The sequence below is a fragment of the Propithecus coquereli genome, unplaced genomic scaffold (genome assembly GCF_000956105.1).
Source record: "Propithecus coquereli isolate 6110/MARCELLA unplaced genomic scaffold, Pcoq_1.0 Scaffold533, whole genome shotgun sequence".
Classification (NCBI taxonomy): domain Eukaryota; kingdom Metazoa; phylum Chordata; class Mammalia; order Primates; family Indriidae; genus Propithecus; species Propithecus coquereli.
Window position 1 is genome coordinate 1,740,857 of NW_012151208.1, and position 15,144 is coordinate 1,756,000.

Below are 15,144 nucleotides of genomic sequence, written 5' to 3' on the forward strand. Positions count from 1 at the left end.
ATGAAAGTAAAGTGAAAAAAAGAAATAAATAAAACTGCCTTAATGGCTTGAAATGGATCAATTATTTTCATCTTTAGCTAAACACAGTTTACTGCCTTATTAAAAGCATGTTTGTAGGAAAAGTATAACATTAAAATTCCAGAGCATGCATCACTGAACAAAGCCTTTGTTATGTTATATCTAATATATTCTTCCCTTTTAATTTGGCAGAGCAAAATGGGACAGGTCAGATTTGGGGCATAGAAATCACAGGCTTTTGACTTATAAAAATAAAAAGAGCATTATCTAGTCAGTTCGTGGGCATGACATGATTTTTAAGTGAATGTTTATTTCATAATTTATTAATATTCTATGATGTCTATTTAAAATTCTTTCATTATCTGGAATAGTTATTTGCCTAAGATGTTTATCCAGATAAAATGCCAATTTAGGTGTATTTTTAGTAACATGTTACGTGTCCATCTGCAAGCCTAGTGCAGAGGTGTGAGCCCTGGTTCTGAAACTAGATTCGCAGGATCCGAGTCCTGCTGGCCCACTTACTGGCTTTGTGAACTTGAGCTCATTATTTAACCTCTCTGTGCTCAGTTTTCTGGAGAAAAATAACAAAACCTATCTCATAGTCCTCTTCTGAGGATGAATGAGGTCATACATAACCACTATGTATCTATTCTGAAGTGGAAAAAGGAAATATAATTTCTTCATTAAAACACAACAGAATAGGTAATATGCATAGAAACAATTAAAAATACATAGACTATAAAATATATATAATTCTTATTTTCTCTGGCCTTAAAAATATAATAACTACGAGGAAAAATTCATGTTAATATCTGTGTGCATAAATCCTGAATTCATTTCTTATACTCTCGAGATCTGCTTTCATGGGCAGACCGCCACATCAGGAAATCCTCCCTTCTTTCCAAGTCATGATTTTCTCCTTGGAGAATCCTTCCTCTGCAGCGCATTGAGCACGATCATGAAATGGCAACAAAGCACACTTTCTAGGTCATTAAAAGAAAAGCACTCAGCTCAAAAAAATAAAATGCCTTTTTGGCATCTACTGAAAATCCTTTTTTAAAAAAGTTATACACTGAAAGATTTACTTTTAGGGTTAGTCTATGACTAAAAAAAATAACACTGTATTTTATTTCATGAACTTAATAGGGAAATCAGCTTAGCTTTTCTTTTCTATAAAGTCATTTTACCTTTCATTATTCATCACTTTTCTAACTCCTAAAACTCTTATTTACTGTCTTCAGGAACAAGGATGCTGAAACTGGCGTCTTCTCTCCCCTCCCTCCCCCGCCCCCCTGATTAACATAAATTGAAGAACCTTCTGAATCTGGGTGCATTACTATAGTTGAAGCTTTAAAGTGTGAAAGCCTTATTTAGCTGATCACTATCGAAATTGCCCGTGTGTTCAGTTATATAATACCTTCAAGCAGTGTGTGTCAAAAAGAAAAAGATCCCTGTGCACTCATGCCAGCATTTTGAACCCAAGTCTTAGTGCCTTTCAGTCCGAAGAGAGGAACTGACCCCGGCCAGGTCCTGGTTTGCACCATCACTTTCCCTCTCTGTCTCCCCACTTAGGCTGTCGACACTGAAGCCCCTCCTTCCTCTTGGAAGCACCCTTGCACATTCTGTTTGCTTGTTTGTTTGTTATTGTTTTTCTTTTTCTTTCTTATCTCACATTCTGTTTCAAAGGCTGCTGCCCGGCAGCAGTGAGAGAATTGGGCTCCTTCTTCCCAATTCCGATTTTAGGAGCTTTCACGCAGTTGTCTTTTTCTTGCTTCTCTGCTTGGACCCTGCTGCCTGTTTCGTATCTGCAATCTTAGCAATGAATAATTTATTCCCTAAAAAGGACAACAAAGACTGGCCTTGCATGAAAACTGCTATGGTTATGTTCCCTTATCCTTTATTGAAAATCCACCCAGAGTGTTCTAATCATCAGTTACCATTTGCTATTTCAAAGCAGGGCAGCCCACTCTTTACCTTGGTCACCTGTCACATCAAGTGCAAAAACTGGTCATTTCTTATAAGCTTAGCTGGAAAGAAGACAGTGACCAGATCTTTTTGCATAAAATTGATGTCCAGGGAAAATTCTCAGTTGTCCTACTCTCTTTCTTCCATATGCACATAGAAACTTGAAAACAGTATATGTGACATCCCAATTATGTGAAAGAAGCCCCTGCAATGTGTTACCTCCTTCTGAATATTTGCAATGACTCCGTGAGTCATAAAGCACCTGAGTGGTAGAAATACGTGGATTAAATTCCTCTTTAACTAACTGAAGTTTTCTGGCTTATTAAAAATATGCTATGAAAGAACATATGTTCTGGGCCCCCGATGTGCTGGGGCTGCCTCGCTCTGTCTATACAGCTATCAGGCTGCTCTGTGCCCACGGAACCCCGGCCACCCCCTGCACACACTGGCTGGCACACAGCCGTCAGCCACAGTGCCTCCCTCAGGCAAAGCCAACATGGTGTCCCTCTTTAGTCACTTACCCCTCAGTTCATCCCACCTACACTTTCAGCAGCCACTTTCTTTAACCTACTTTTTTTTTTTTTAATTTCAGCATGTTACCAGGTACAAATGTTTAGGTTACATATATTGCCTTTGCCCCACCCAAGTCAGAGCTTTAAGTGTGTCCATTCCCCAGAGGGTGCACATTGCACCCATTAGGTGTGAATATACCCAACCCCTCCTCCCCCCTCCCACCTGCCCAACGCCCGATGAATGTTACTACTATATGTGCACATAAGTGTTGATCAGTTAATACCAATTTGATGGTGAGTACATGTGGTGCTTATTTTTTCATTCTTGGCATACTTCACTTAGAAGAATGGGCTCCGGCTCTATCCAGGATAATACAAGAGGTGCTAGATCACCATTGTTTTTTGAGTCTGAGTAGTACTCCACAGTATACATATACCACATTTTGTTAATCTACTTATGTATTGATGGGCACTTGGGTTGTTTCCACAACTTTGCAATTGTGAATTGTGCTGCTATGAACATTTGAGTGCAGATGTCTTTTTTATAGAATGTCTTTTTTTCCTTTGGGTAGATGCCCAGTAATGGGATTGCTGGATCAAATGGTAGTTCTACTTGTACCTCTTTGCGGTATCTTCATATTACTTTCCACAGAGGTTGTACTAGTTTGCAGTCCCACCAGAAATGTATGAGTGTTTTTATCTTTCTGCATCCACACCAACATTTATTGTTTTGGGACTTTTTGATAAAAGCCATTCCCACTGGATTTAAGTGATATCTCATTGTGGTTTTGATTTGCATTTCCCCAAATGATTAGAGATGTTGAGCATTTCTTTATATATTTGCTGGCCTTAGTCTATCTTCTCTTGAAAAGTTTCTGTTCATGTCCTTTGCCCACTTTTTAATGGGGTTGTTTGATTTTTTTCTTGCTGATTTTCCTGAGTTCTACATAGATTCCAGTTATCATCCCTTTATCAAATGTGTAGCATGTAAATATTTTCTCCCATTCCATCGGTTGTCTGTTTGCTCCCGTGAGAGTTTCCTTGGCTGTACAGAAGCTTTTTAATTTGATCAGGTCCCATTTATTTGTTTTTGTTGTTGCTGTGATTGCCTTTGGGGTCTACTTCATAAATTCTTTGCCTAGGCCAATGTCTATAAGAGTTTTTCCAACATTTTCTTCTAAAATTCTTATAATTTCACACCTTAAGTTTAAGTCTATTATACACAGTGAGTTGATTTTTGTGAGAGGTAGGAGGTGCGGATCCTGTTTCAGTCTTCTACATGTGGCTATCCAATTTTCCCAGCACCATTTGAATAAGGATTCAAATAAGGATTGAATAAGGATTGAAGCCCACTTGGTCGTGATACATTATTTTTTTGATAAGCACCTGAATTCGGTTTGCTAGGATTTTGTTGAGAATTTTTGCATCTATATTCATATTCATAAGGGATATTGGTCTGTTGTTTTCTTTTTTTGTTGTGTCCTTTCCTGGTTTTGGTATCAGGGTGATTTTAGCTTCATAAAATGTGTTGGGGAGGATTCCTTCCTTCTCAATGTTGTGGAATAATTTCTGCAGGATAGGCACCAGTTCTTCTTTGTAGGTCTGGTAAAATTTGGGTGTAAAACCATCTGGTCTGGGACTTTTTTTTTAGGAAGGTCTTTTTATTGCTGCTTCAATTTCTGTACTTGATGTTGGTCTGTTCAGGAATTCTATTTCTTTCTGATTGAGCCTAGGGAGCCTGTATGTTTCTAAGAATTTGTCCATTTCCTTCACATTTTCAAGTTTATGTGTGTTTAAGTTTTTATAGTATTCATAGATGATATTTTGTATTTCCATGGTATCAGTTGTAATTTCTCCTTTTTCATTCCTGATGGAGCTTATTAGAGTCTTTCTTTTCTGCTTCTTGTTAATCTAGCAAGAGGCATGTAAATTTTTTTTATTTTTTTCAAAGAACTAACTTTTTGTTTTATTAATCTCCTGTATAGTTTTTTTTTTTTGTTATCAATTTCATTTAGTTCTGCTCTGATCTTTGTTATTTCTTTTCTTCTGCTGGGTTTGGGGTTAGTTTGCTTATCCTTTTCCAGTTTTTTGAGATAATTCATTAGATTGTTGATTTGTGATCTTTCTGTCTTTTGGATGTAGGCATTTATGGATATAAATTTTCCTCTCAGGACTGCTTTAGCTGTGTCCCACAGATTTTGATAACTTGTGTCTCCTTTATTATTTAGTTCAAAGACTCTTGATTTCTATCTTAATTTCCTCCTTAATACAATAATCATTCAGCAGAAGGTTGTTTAGTATCCATGTCTTTGTGCAGAGATGAGAGTTTCTGTTGGAGTTGATTTCTAATTTTATTCCACTGTGTTCTGCGTAGATGTATGGTATAATTTCTATTTTTTTAAAATTTGTTGAGACATGTTTTGTGGCCTAGGATATGGTCAATCTTAGATAATGTCCCCTGTGAGCTGATGAGAAAAACATATACTCAGTGGTTTGGGGGTAGAATGATCTGTAAGTGTCAGTCAGGCCCATTTGTTCTAGAGTTCTTTATTTTTTCTGTTTGGAGTATCTGTCCTGTTCTGTCAGAGGGGTGTTCAAATCCCTGGCTATTACAGTGTTGCTGTTCATCATTTTGTTTAGATACAGTAGGATTTGCTTTATGAATCTGGGTATACCTGAGTTAGGTGCATAAATATATAGAATTGTTATGTCTTCTTGTTGAATTGTACTCTTCTCCATTATATAGTGGCCATCTTTGTCTTTCATTAATTTTGTTGATTGGAAGACTAAGTTGTCTGAAATCAGAACTGCTATGCCAGCTTTATTTTGGTTTTCATTTGCATGTAATATTGTTTTCCATCCCTTCGCCTTGAGTCTGAATGCATTCTTGTGAGTTAGGTGTGTTTCCTGAAGACAGCAGATACTTGGCTTATGTATATTTATCCATTCGGCCAGCCTATGTCTCTTTAGTGGTCAGTTGAAGCCATTCACATTTATTGAAAGAATTGATAAGTGGGGCAGATTTCTGTTGATCCTGTTGAGTTGAACTTTGTTGCTTTGTTTTCTCTCTTGAGTCATTGTGATATCTGGCCTTTGACCTTTAGCTTTTGGATGATTTTACACTGGTGAGCATCTATTGTTCTGATCCATGTGTAATGCTGTTCTGAGTACTTCCTGGAGGACAGGCCTTATGTTGATGAATTCCCTCAGTCTTTGCTTGTCTGAGGTCTTTATTTCTCCTTCATATAAGAAAATTAGTTTTTCAGGATACAAAATTCTAGGCTGGGCATTATTCTGTTTGAGAAGAGTGAGAATGGGGCTCCAGTCTCTTCTTGCTTGTAAGGTCTCAGTTGAGAAATCTGCAGTTAGTCTGATGGATTTTCCTTTGTAGGTTACCTGCTGCTTTCACCTTACAGCTTGTAGGAAGACCTCTTTCATGTTTATTTTGCCCAGTCTGATGACTATGTGTTGTGGTGTCTTCCTATTTGCAATTAATCTCCCAGGAGTCCTTTGAGCTTCTTATACCTGTATATCTAGATTTCTAGCAAGGCTAGGAAAATTTTCCTCCATTATATCTTCAAATAGTTTATCCAACCCTTGTATATTTTCTTCTTCACCCTCAGGGTTGCCTATGATTCTCATGTTAGGCCTCTTCATATAATCCCACATTTCTTGTAGGCTTTTCTCTTTTCTCTTATTTCTCTGCTCTATCTCTGTGGCTAACTTGTTCAATTGAAAGGTGTTATCTTCAATCCCTGAGATTGTTTCTTCTGTTTGATCTGCCCTATTCTTGAGGCTTTCCACTGTGTTTTGTAGTTCTTTGAATAGATTCTTCATTTTCAGAAGTTCTGTTTGATTTTTCTTTAATATTTCAATTTCTTTAGTGAATTTTTCTTCCAAGTCCTGGATTTTTTGTTGTCGTTTTTTATTTTTCTTGAGTATACATTTTCTCTTGCATATCATTGAGTTGTCTCACAATCCATGTTCGAAATTCTTCTGTCATTTCAGTGTTCTGAATTTGGTTGGTATCCATTGCTAGAGCGCTGGCATTCCCCTTTGGGGGTGTCCTTTCAGTTCGATTCTTCATACTTTCAGAGTTCTTTCACTGATTCCTTCCCATCTGGAGCAGCTGTTGCATCTTACCGTTGGATTTTCGTTTAGATAATGACATGCCCAGTTTATTCTCTGAGCCAGTAGGTGGTGCTTGTGGGTGAGAATCGAGCACACTCTGTACGATGAGTCAGTAAATGTAGTAAAAGGGGATGCAAATTGGCCTCCCCATCAGTAAGTGGCGCTTGCCCGGAGGAGCAAGCTGCAATGTTGTTTTTGGGTCCTGTAACCAGGTCTTGTTTCTCTGAAGAGGCACTCAGGTGGTGCCTCAGGTGGTGGGTAGGGCCCTGGAGCTTCCAGGTGTGTCTTTATTACCCACCTCCGCAGGGGCAGGTGGGGCAGTGAGGCTGGGTGGGGCTGGGTTGGGTGAGCCGGCCCTCAAGCTTCTTTAACCTACTTTTAAACTCTTCCTTCCGTCTAACTCTTACTCGGGGATTGAAGAAAATCTATTTCTCTGAGGCTCTGCTGATCTATCTCTGCCCACCTTTCTTCCTTTCTCCACTTTCTTTCTTCCCTATTGTCCTTCCTTGATTCAGCCAAAATTTGGCCTAACCATTGCAACATGAGAGTTACACAACTGCTAACCTCCAGGTAAAATATAAGAAAGCCCTATGACCTGAAGTCAAATTTACATCTAAAAGAAAACCAGTGCTCAATGATGCAAAGCAATGGAAACTACCCAACAATACTGGAGGTAGTGTAATGGAAAACAATTTTATAATAGAATAAAGGTGCACCTATCCTACAACCCTGAAATTCCACTCCTAGGTATATGCCTTAGAGATACTCTTACACATGTCCAACACAGGACATAATAAGAATAGTTAAAACAGCAAATGTTTGTTGCCAACATGTTACTTGTTCATATGGTGGAATACTGTTTGGCAATGAAAATTATGAACTACAGCTACACACACAGCAAAGGTGAATCTCACAAACATACTATGTAGGGGATACCATCCAGATCTCCTATTCCAGGCCAGTATCCTCACCCTCAGCTCCTCTGAGTATTGGTTGCTAATAGTTCAGAGGAGTTGGCCCCTTCTGTAGAAAATTGCCCTTAGCTCAAAAAAAAAAAAAAAAGAAAGAAAGAAAAGAAAACCAGTGCTGTAAACCTTTAAAACTCCTAAGAACTCCCAGAAGTTCTTTTCAGCGTCATTACAAACCTGTTCTATCTGCTCAACATCTGTCTTTCCTCAAATGGCACACTAAAGGTGTGATTTCTTGTTTCCCTGAGTTTAAATGCCATCAATATGATAGGAGTATTATTTTATATCTATTAATATAATTTTTAGTAGGTACACACAATTTTTGTTACATTTAAGATTATGTAGGATTTTGTGAGTTACACTAGAGATCTAAACCAGATCTAACATTGTTAAGGGGAACATGTTTCTATTTTACAAATCTCAGGTACACAACCCATTCTGTGGCTGGGTTATGTCTTTTAGTGCTAGCTTAATAGTGAATACCAAGTAGAAATATGCAGTGGGAGAAAAATCTGACCCCAGTGAAGTTATTCTGTGCTAAATTTTTAGAGGGCATAGAAGTGTGATCTCATTAGCAAGAAAATAGTCTTAGCATCAGCAATCTAATAAATCTCAAACACTTATCCATGTATCTGGTCAGGAAATATTGTTACATCTGTAGGCAGGCACTGTGCAAGGCCCCAGGGATAACTCAGTGGGAAGGGCAAACACGGAGCTTATGGTCCAAAGAAGTCATCTCACAAAGAAGCCTAGATGCGTGTTCCGTGGTGTGCTCTGGGAAGGAAAGGTGCCAGCACACCCACAGTCCCACTGGAGCTCACCTGGCTGGAGGCCCAGGCACAGCTATGGGCAGGCTGTGGCCTTGATGTGGGTTCTTCAAAAGCACTAGTTCTAACCCATCCAAACTAGTAAAGTTATTCTGATAAATATAAGTAATCATATTTTTATGACTAGGTTGATTCATCCCAAAATGAATAATCAAAGTCTTGGGCTACTAGTTTTTTCTGGGGACTTCCAAAGATACAAGACTTTGGTTATTCTGTGAATTATCACCAGGCTTATATTTTCACTATCAGCTTTTAAAAAAATTATTTATGGACATTTGAGTGAAGCCAATGTTATCGTTAATAGCTCTAAACATTATTGTTATAAATTGATGATAATAGCAATATAAGGGATTATGTGTAAGGGTGCCCAACTTTGTGCCTGGAATATAGGAGTCACAAGATAAATATAAATTGAATCTAAAAATTCTTCGCAATGTAAAAGTGATACTTAAAGTGGAAAGAACTCACAATTACAACAAAACGATGGAAAGAATAATCTCCAACAGAGTGGAGACATTCAGAAGGCCAGAAATTGAAGTGGCAAAGAGGAAAGGCTTACTTATACATCGGGTTTTTATCACGTTTTCTTATGTTTATGGAGGGATATGATTTGACCTGTAACATGCCCTTATTTATTTATTAACAAATTATGTTATAATGAGATTCTACTATATTTAATGGATACTGAGAGAAATGTAACTAAATAATCATATGAAGCATGTTTAAATGAAAAGTTTTAGATGAAATTATGTAAGTAGGCAGTTATTTAATATATGACTGCAATGGTTTGGACAATTGTTCAGCAAACATCCATCCTCCTCCCCCTTCCCTTGTGGGCAGAGTGTCCTTCTCCACACCCTGTACCATGCGTGTGGCCGTGCGACTCGGTCTGGTCAATGAATGTTAGTGGACGTGATGTAGGCAGAGGCTTGAGATGTGCTAGGCAGCTGTGCTTATCCTTCTGTGCTCCTGCACAGAAAGTGCCTCAGGTGGGTGTCAGTCCAAGGGTGAAACACACGTGGTGCAGACCTGAACCCAACCCCAACTTGAAGCCAGATCAGCTGACAGTAGCCTGCCCAGAGAGGTGTGAGCTGACGTACAACATGCTTGTCATTGTTTGACATCGAGTTTTGGGGTGGCTTGTTATGCAGCATTATTACAGCAACAGCTGACTGTTTTGATAACCAAAGTCTCATATTTTTGTTAGGGAATTTTGTTTCAAATTAAACTTAAAGATAGCCAAGACTGTTTAAAAGTTAGAATACCTATAAAAAATTTCAGAATTAGAGGTTTTATAAAATGTATAACCTTTTGAATTGAAAACCATCATGCTCTTGAGCTGCCTACAGTCTATGGGTAACCCTTGCCAGATAACACAGCTCTCCAAACCCCAGCATATTGCAGGCCCGTCCTCCCCAAACCTGTAACAAAAAAGCCCTGCTCACATAGAGTTGCTAACAGCGAACGTAAAGGAGACTGGAGAAATACTACACTCTGAGTTGTGTGGAGCCTAAACACTTAAAGTCATTCAACTGAAAATAAATATTGTTTTGGCACGCATATTTTAAGAGGGCAGGAGACCTCAAACCTTTGACAGTTTTAGGCTCGAGTGTTGCCTTTCCTGGCAGGCTCACTCTTTGCCGTGCCAGACAGCCAAGATTCATTTTTCGCAGCAGGTGGGAGCCTCAATAATTTAAGCAAAATGTTGCCTCTTTCAGCCAAGGAAAATGCAGCTCACTGAGGAATGTTGCAATAGAGCATCCAAATAGAAAATCATAGCCACAAAATTGGAGCATCCTACTGTGGGCAGGAAGGGAGACCCACTCTCTCACTTCATTGCCCTTTTGGCTTCCATAGTTGAAGAGCAGGGAGGATGAGAGAACGTCCCAGATGTTGTTAACTCAGGGAAGCTATCTGAAAGTTATTCTAGTTTATTTTCCCTAAGTAAATAAGACAAGCCATCACGCCTCCTTTCAATTGTGGATTGGAATCTATTTTGGCATAATTTCTTCAACCAAATTGAATTAATATACTTGCCATTTATTTTGCCTTGTAAAATTCCTTTTCATACAATTTCATAAACAGGAGACAAATAGAGAGATTCAATGAAATATATGTGTTGTGCTAAAATTGTTACACCTCATCTTAAAAGTGAGTCTGCAGCAGTTTTTCTTTGTGAAAAGGTAAAAATGTCAACTCGATGTCAAAAATAGCACATACTATCACTTATCTGTAGTGACATTGATCTTAAAACTGATGAAATAGTAGAATAGCATATATATTCATGATTACTTCTGTAGCATTTTTGAGAATTGTAAACAAATGGCATAGATGGTCACCATCAAAATGTTCTTAAAGAAGGGAAGTCTTTCAAGATTATTTTGTGATTTTATATTTGCTGACCAAAATATATCTCTCTGATTAGGTCTTGACACATTAAATTCTAAATTAGAATTTGAATCTTTAGAAAATAATCTGGTGAAAAGCACAATGTTCTAGTCTTTAGTTCTCAAAAAAGGAAAAATTTCCTTGAAACCAGCTCAGTTCAGCATTTAAGTATTAAAATATTAGTAACATTATGCGCATGAATATTTTTTACCATTTTCCTTCCCTCTCTTAGAAAGAACTAGTATATATTGCAAACTTTAGTAATTGTGTTTCCTTAATAAGTGTAGCAAATAGGGAACAAAAACAAGATAAAAAGGTTTTATTCTAGACAGTTTCATTCAGCATAATTTCAACTTTCAAATTATAGGAACATAAATGAATGTCCTACTTCTGCATTAAAAGTACTTGACTACTTTGTGGGATGTTTTGTGCCAATTCTTTACTAAATTATCTTGGTCACCGTTGCTAGGTAACACCGGTGGCTTCCCGCAGCTGAAAAATGAGAGGGTTATAGGGAGCAATTCAGCATTATTATCATTTGACTAATAAGGTTTTTTTATTAATTTTTTTGACTGTATATCTTAGCATTTTCTCTCCTTTCCCAGGGAATGTCATTGTCTATGGGAATACAATCGATACTTACACCACCATGGAAACGCTCTTAAACATTGGCGTGAAGGGCTCCTGCATCTTCCTCGTGCAGCCCCCGCCTACCTCCACCGTCACCTGCATCAACAACTACTCAGTGGAGAGCGCAGTGGAGGATTCACTCAAAGCAGCTGGGGTGACCATTTACCGAGATGCGATCTTGGCCCAGTGGAATGATGGCCTGAACCCCGACCCCATTCACAGCGCCAGCTTCACCACGCCCACCAAGCCTTTCCGACTTCAGTGCTCTGTAAGTCGGTCCCCACGAGATTCACTCGCCAGCTAGGGAGAGCGGTCATCTCCCAGGGATTTGGGGGTCTAAAGATTGTGGGCAGTGAATTTATTATTATTTATTTATTTAGAGACAGTCTTACTCTGTCGTCCCGGATAGAGTGCAGTGGGGTCATCATGGCTCACTGCAACCTCAAACTCCTGAGCTCAAGCGATCCTCCCACCTCCACCTCCCAGAGTGCTAGGATTACAGGCATGAGCCATCGCGCCCGGCCTGGGCAGTTAATTTATAGTCACAGATATTGGGCTTTGTGTTCTAATTGTTCAGATTATCTCTTGTTGAGTAACAAGACATCCCAAACTTAGTGGCATAAAGCAACAACAATCTCTTATTATCTCTCCTGATCTGGAGGTTTGACTGGTTTCAACTGGGCAGTTCTTACTCAAGGTCTCTCAGACGGTTGAAGTCAGACAGTGGATGGAGCTGGAATCATCTAGAAAGCATGTTCACTCACGTCTGGCTGTTGGTGCTGGATCAACTTAGTTCATATTTTGTCCAGAACACTTATGAGTGACTCCTTTGTGGGACTGGGCTTCTTCATGGCATGGTGGCTTGGTTCTAAGGGCAAGTTGAGAGAGAGAAACGGAGGTGGGGACGCTGGGTCACCTTGTATGACCTAGCCCCTGAAGTCAAGCAGCGTCATTTCCACCGCATTCTGTTTGCTAGAGGCAATTCACAATGGCCAGCCCATATTCAAGGGGAGGGGAATTAGACCCCGCCTCTTCGTGGAAGGAGTGTCAAAGATTTGAAGAGTGTCACCATTTACTGAGAGCTTGCCATGTCCCAGGCATGGTGCTGCATGCTTGCAGTACATTCTGTCACCTCATCATGACAGCTCTGAGGAAGGAAGCATCCCTGAGAACGCGGTGGCTCCAAGTCCGTGGTGCTGGAATCCCAGCCCTGGTCAGCAAGGTCCCAGAGTCTGTGCTACCATCAACTTCTCAAGATTCTGGAAACAGCAGCAGGGGGTCTTTCCCACTGCATAGAGACTTTGAAGGTATGCACAGAGAGAGTACTTTCCTCTGGGGTGTGGAATAGCCTGGCCTCTAACCTTTGTCCTCAAGAGTTCCCAGATCAGGAGGTTAGTAGAAGCCCTCAGGGAGGGAGTGAGGGAAGGGACCAGCCTGTCTAACTGGACCCCTGCACAAAGAGGAGCTGAAGTCAGTGTGAGGACTTGAGTGGTGTAGGTCAAGAGTGTATGTGAGCAGTTGTGATAAAGAGCGCCAGCTACCATGTGGTGGGCAGACCAATTAGGGGTAGGATTCACAGCAGTCCCTACCTAGGAATAAGGGGTGGTCAGCCTAAGGCAGGGCTTCTCTCCCAGGTGCCTCCTCTAAGCATTAAGGATGGTGACACCCCCCCACCACCCCCCGCAACCCAGAGTCCAGACAGGGGCTCAAAGCAGACCTCCACAATAGAGATTTCTCTGGAATCTCTTGTTTTATCCTGGGATCCATGGAAATTTTGTATTCTTCTCTTTAGTCCATCCATTTATTCATTCATTGAATTTATTCTTTTATTCATCCCACACCTACTAGGCTCTGTCCTAGGTGTTAGGGATATAGCAGTGTAAAAGACAGGAAAAGTCCATTCGATTTTAAAAGTGATATTGTCTATGCATGTACGTCACAACACCTATTTAAGATAGGAAAAATAAAAATGTTTTTACCCAAATTTTTCCCCAAAAGTGACAATCTTGGAAGATTTCCAAGTTTATCCTGGGCACCCTCTGGAGGTGAGCATGTACTCTGTTTAGGAAGCAGAGGCCTAAGAAAACCTCCCCAAATACCTGGATACAGGTTCTCTAGCGATACCCTCTGACCTTTACTTTCGTATCAGGTTAGGATCAGAATAATGGCAAAATCATCTCGCACATACAGTTGGCCTTTGAAGAACACAGAGGATTTAGGGGCACTAACCCCTCCTTGCACAGTCGAAAATCCATATATATTAATAACTTTCAACTCCTCTGAAACTTAACTTCTAATAACCTACTGTTGCCCGGAAGCCTTACTGATAACATAAACAGTTGATTAGCACATTTTGTATGTTAGATGTATGGTACACTGTATTCTTACAATAAAATAAGCTAGAGAAAAATGTTATTAAGAATATCATAAGGAAGAAAAAATATGTTTACTGTGCATTAAGTGGAAGTGGATCATCATAAAGGTCTTCATCCTTCATGTTGAGTAGGCTGAGGAGGAGGAGGAGGAGGAGGAGGGGTTAGTCTTGCTGTCTCAGGGCAGAAGAAAATCCACGTGTAAGTGAACCCACACAGTTCAAAACTATGTTGTCCAAGGATCAACTGTACTCTTAACTGCCTTGATCCAAGGCCCCTTCCTGTGAAACCTGCATGTTAAAGCAGTCTGTGTCATGCACTGGCCTGTCTGCTGTCAGATCCTGTGTCCTGCCTTCCCCTGGCCTGCCTGGCATCCCAAGGAATGGCCCCTGCAGACAGCATTTCCCAGACTCTGGAAGTCTCTGATTTTCATCTGTAATTGGCCAACAGTGTGCACTTGTGGGAGATTAGAAATGGGAAGGGAGAAGTCAGGATATTTCTCTCTCTTAACGTCTACTTTGGACAGCATCTGTCAGGGCATTAGGCAACCTTGGTGGGGATGAATATGTTCATTATCTTGACTACGGTTTTGGTGTTGGGGGTTGAGTTACATCCCCCAGAACGATACATTGAAGTCCTAAAGCAAACATGGTCTTATATGGAAATAAGGTCTTTGTAGATGTCATCAAGTGAGGAGAAGGTCACCCTGGATCAGGGTGGGCCTTAAATCCAATGGCTGGTGTTGGAGAGAGATTTGATGACACAGAGGAGACACACGAAGAGGAAGGTCATGTGACGATAGAGGCAGAGATTGGAGTGATGGCAGCTACAGTCATGGAGTGGCAAGAATTGCCAGCAACCACCAGAGCTAGGAAGAGGCAAGGAAGGATTCTTCCCTAGAGCCCCTAGAGGGCGCGTGGTCCTGACCATACCTTAATTTCAGACTACTAGTCTCCAGAACTGTGAGAGAATAAACTTAGTACCACTTGTGGTACTTTGTTACAGCAGCCCTAGGAAACTAAAATAGATGGTATCACAAGTGTATGTACTCACTGAAACTACAATTTTTATAACTGGAATGACACATTATACACTAGGTTTTTATTTGACTTCCTTTACTCAGCATAGTGTGGCATGGTGTATCGTGTTTTTAATTTGTACTTCCCTGATAACTAATGACGTTAGATGTCTTTTCATGTGCTCATTGGCCATTGGTATATATCTTCCTATGATGTGCTCGAGCTATTATAAATATTAATATATCTTTAAATTTTTGTTTTGCAGTTGATCACTGCTAATTTATAACATGCAATTGATTTCATATATAAACATT

At 39.9% G+C, this 15,144-nt stretch overlaps 1 protein-coding gene across 1 annotated transcript in view; it reads left to right on the forward strand.

Annotated features, from left to right (window-relative positions):
- The window catches only part of CFAP61 (cilia and flagella associated protein 61), a 255,956-nt gene that overhangs the window by 175,544 nt on the left and 65,268 nt on the right, over positions 1-15,144 (forward strand). The window contains exon 21 of the mRNA XM_012657219.1: positions 11,415-11,707. Within this exon, the coding sequence (XP_012512673.1) occupies positions 11,415-11,707 (293 nt within the window). The remainder of the gene's footprint in view (positions 1-11,414; positions 11,708-15,144) is intronic.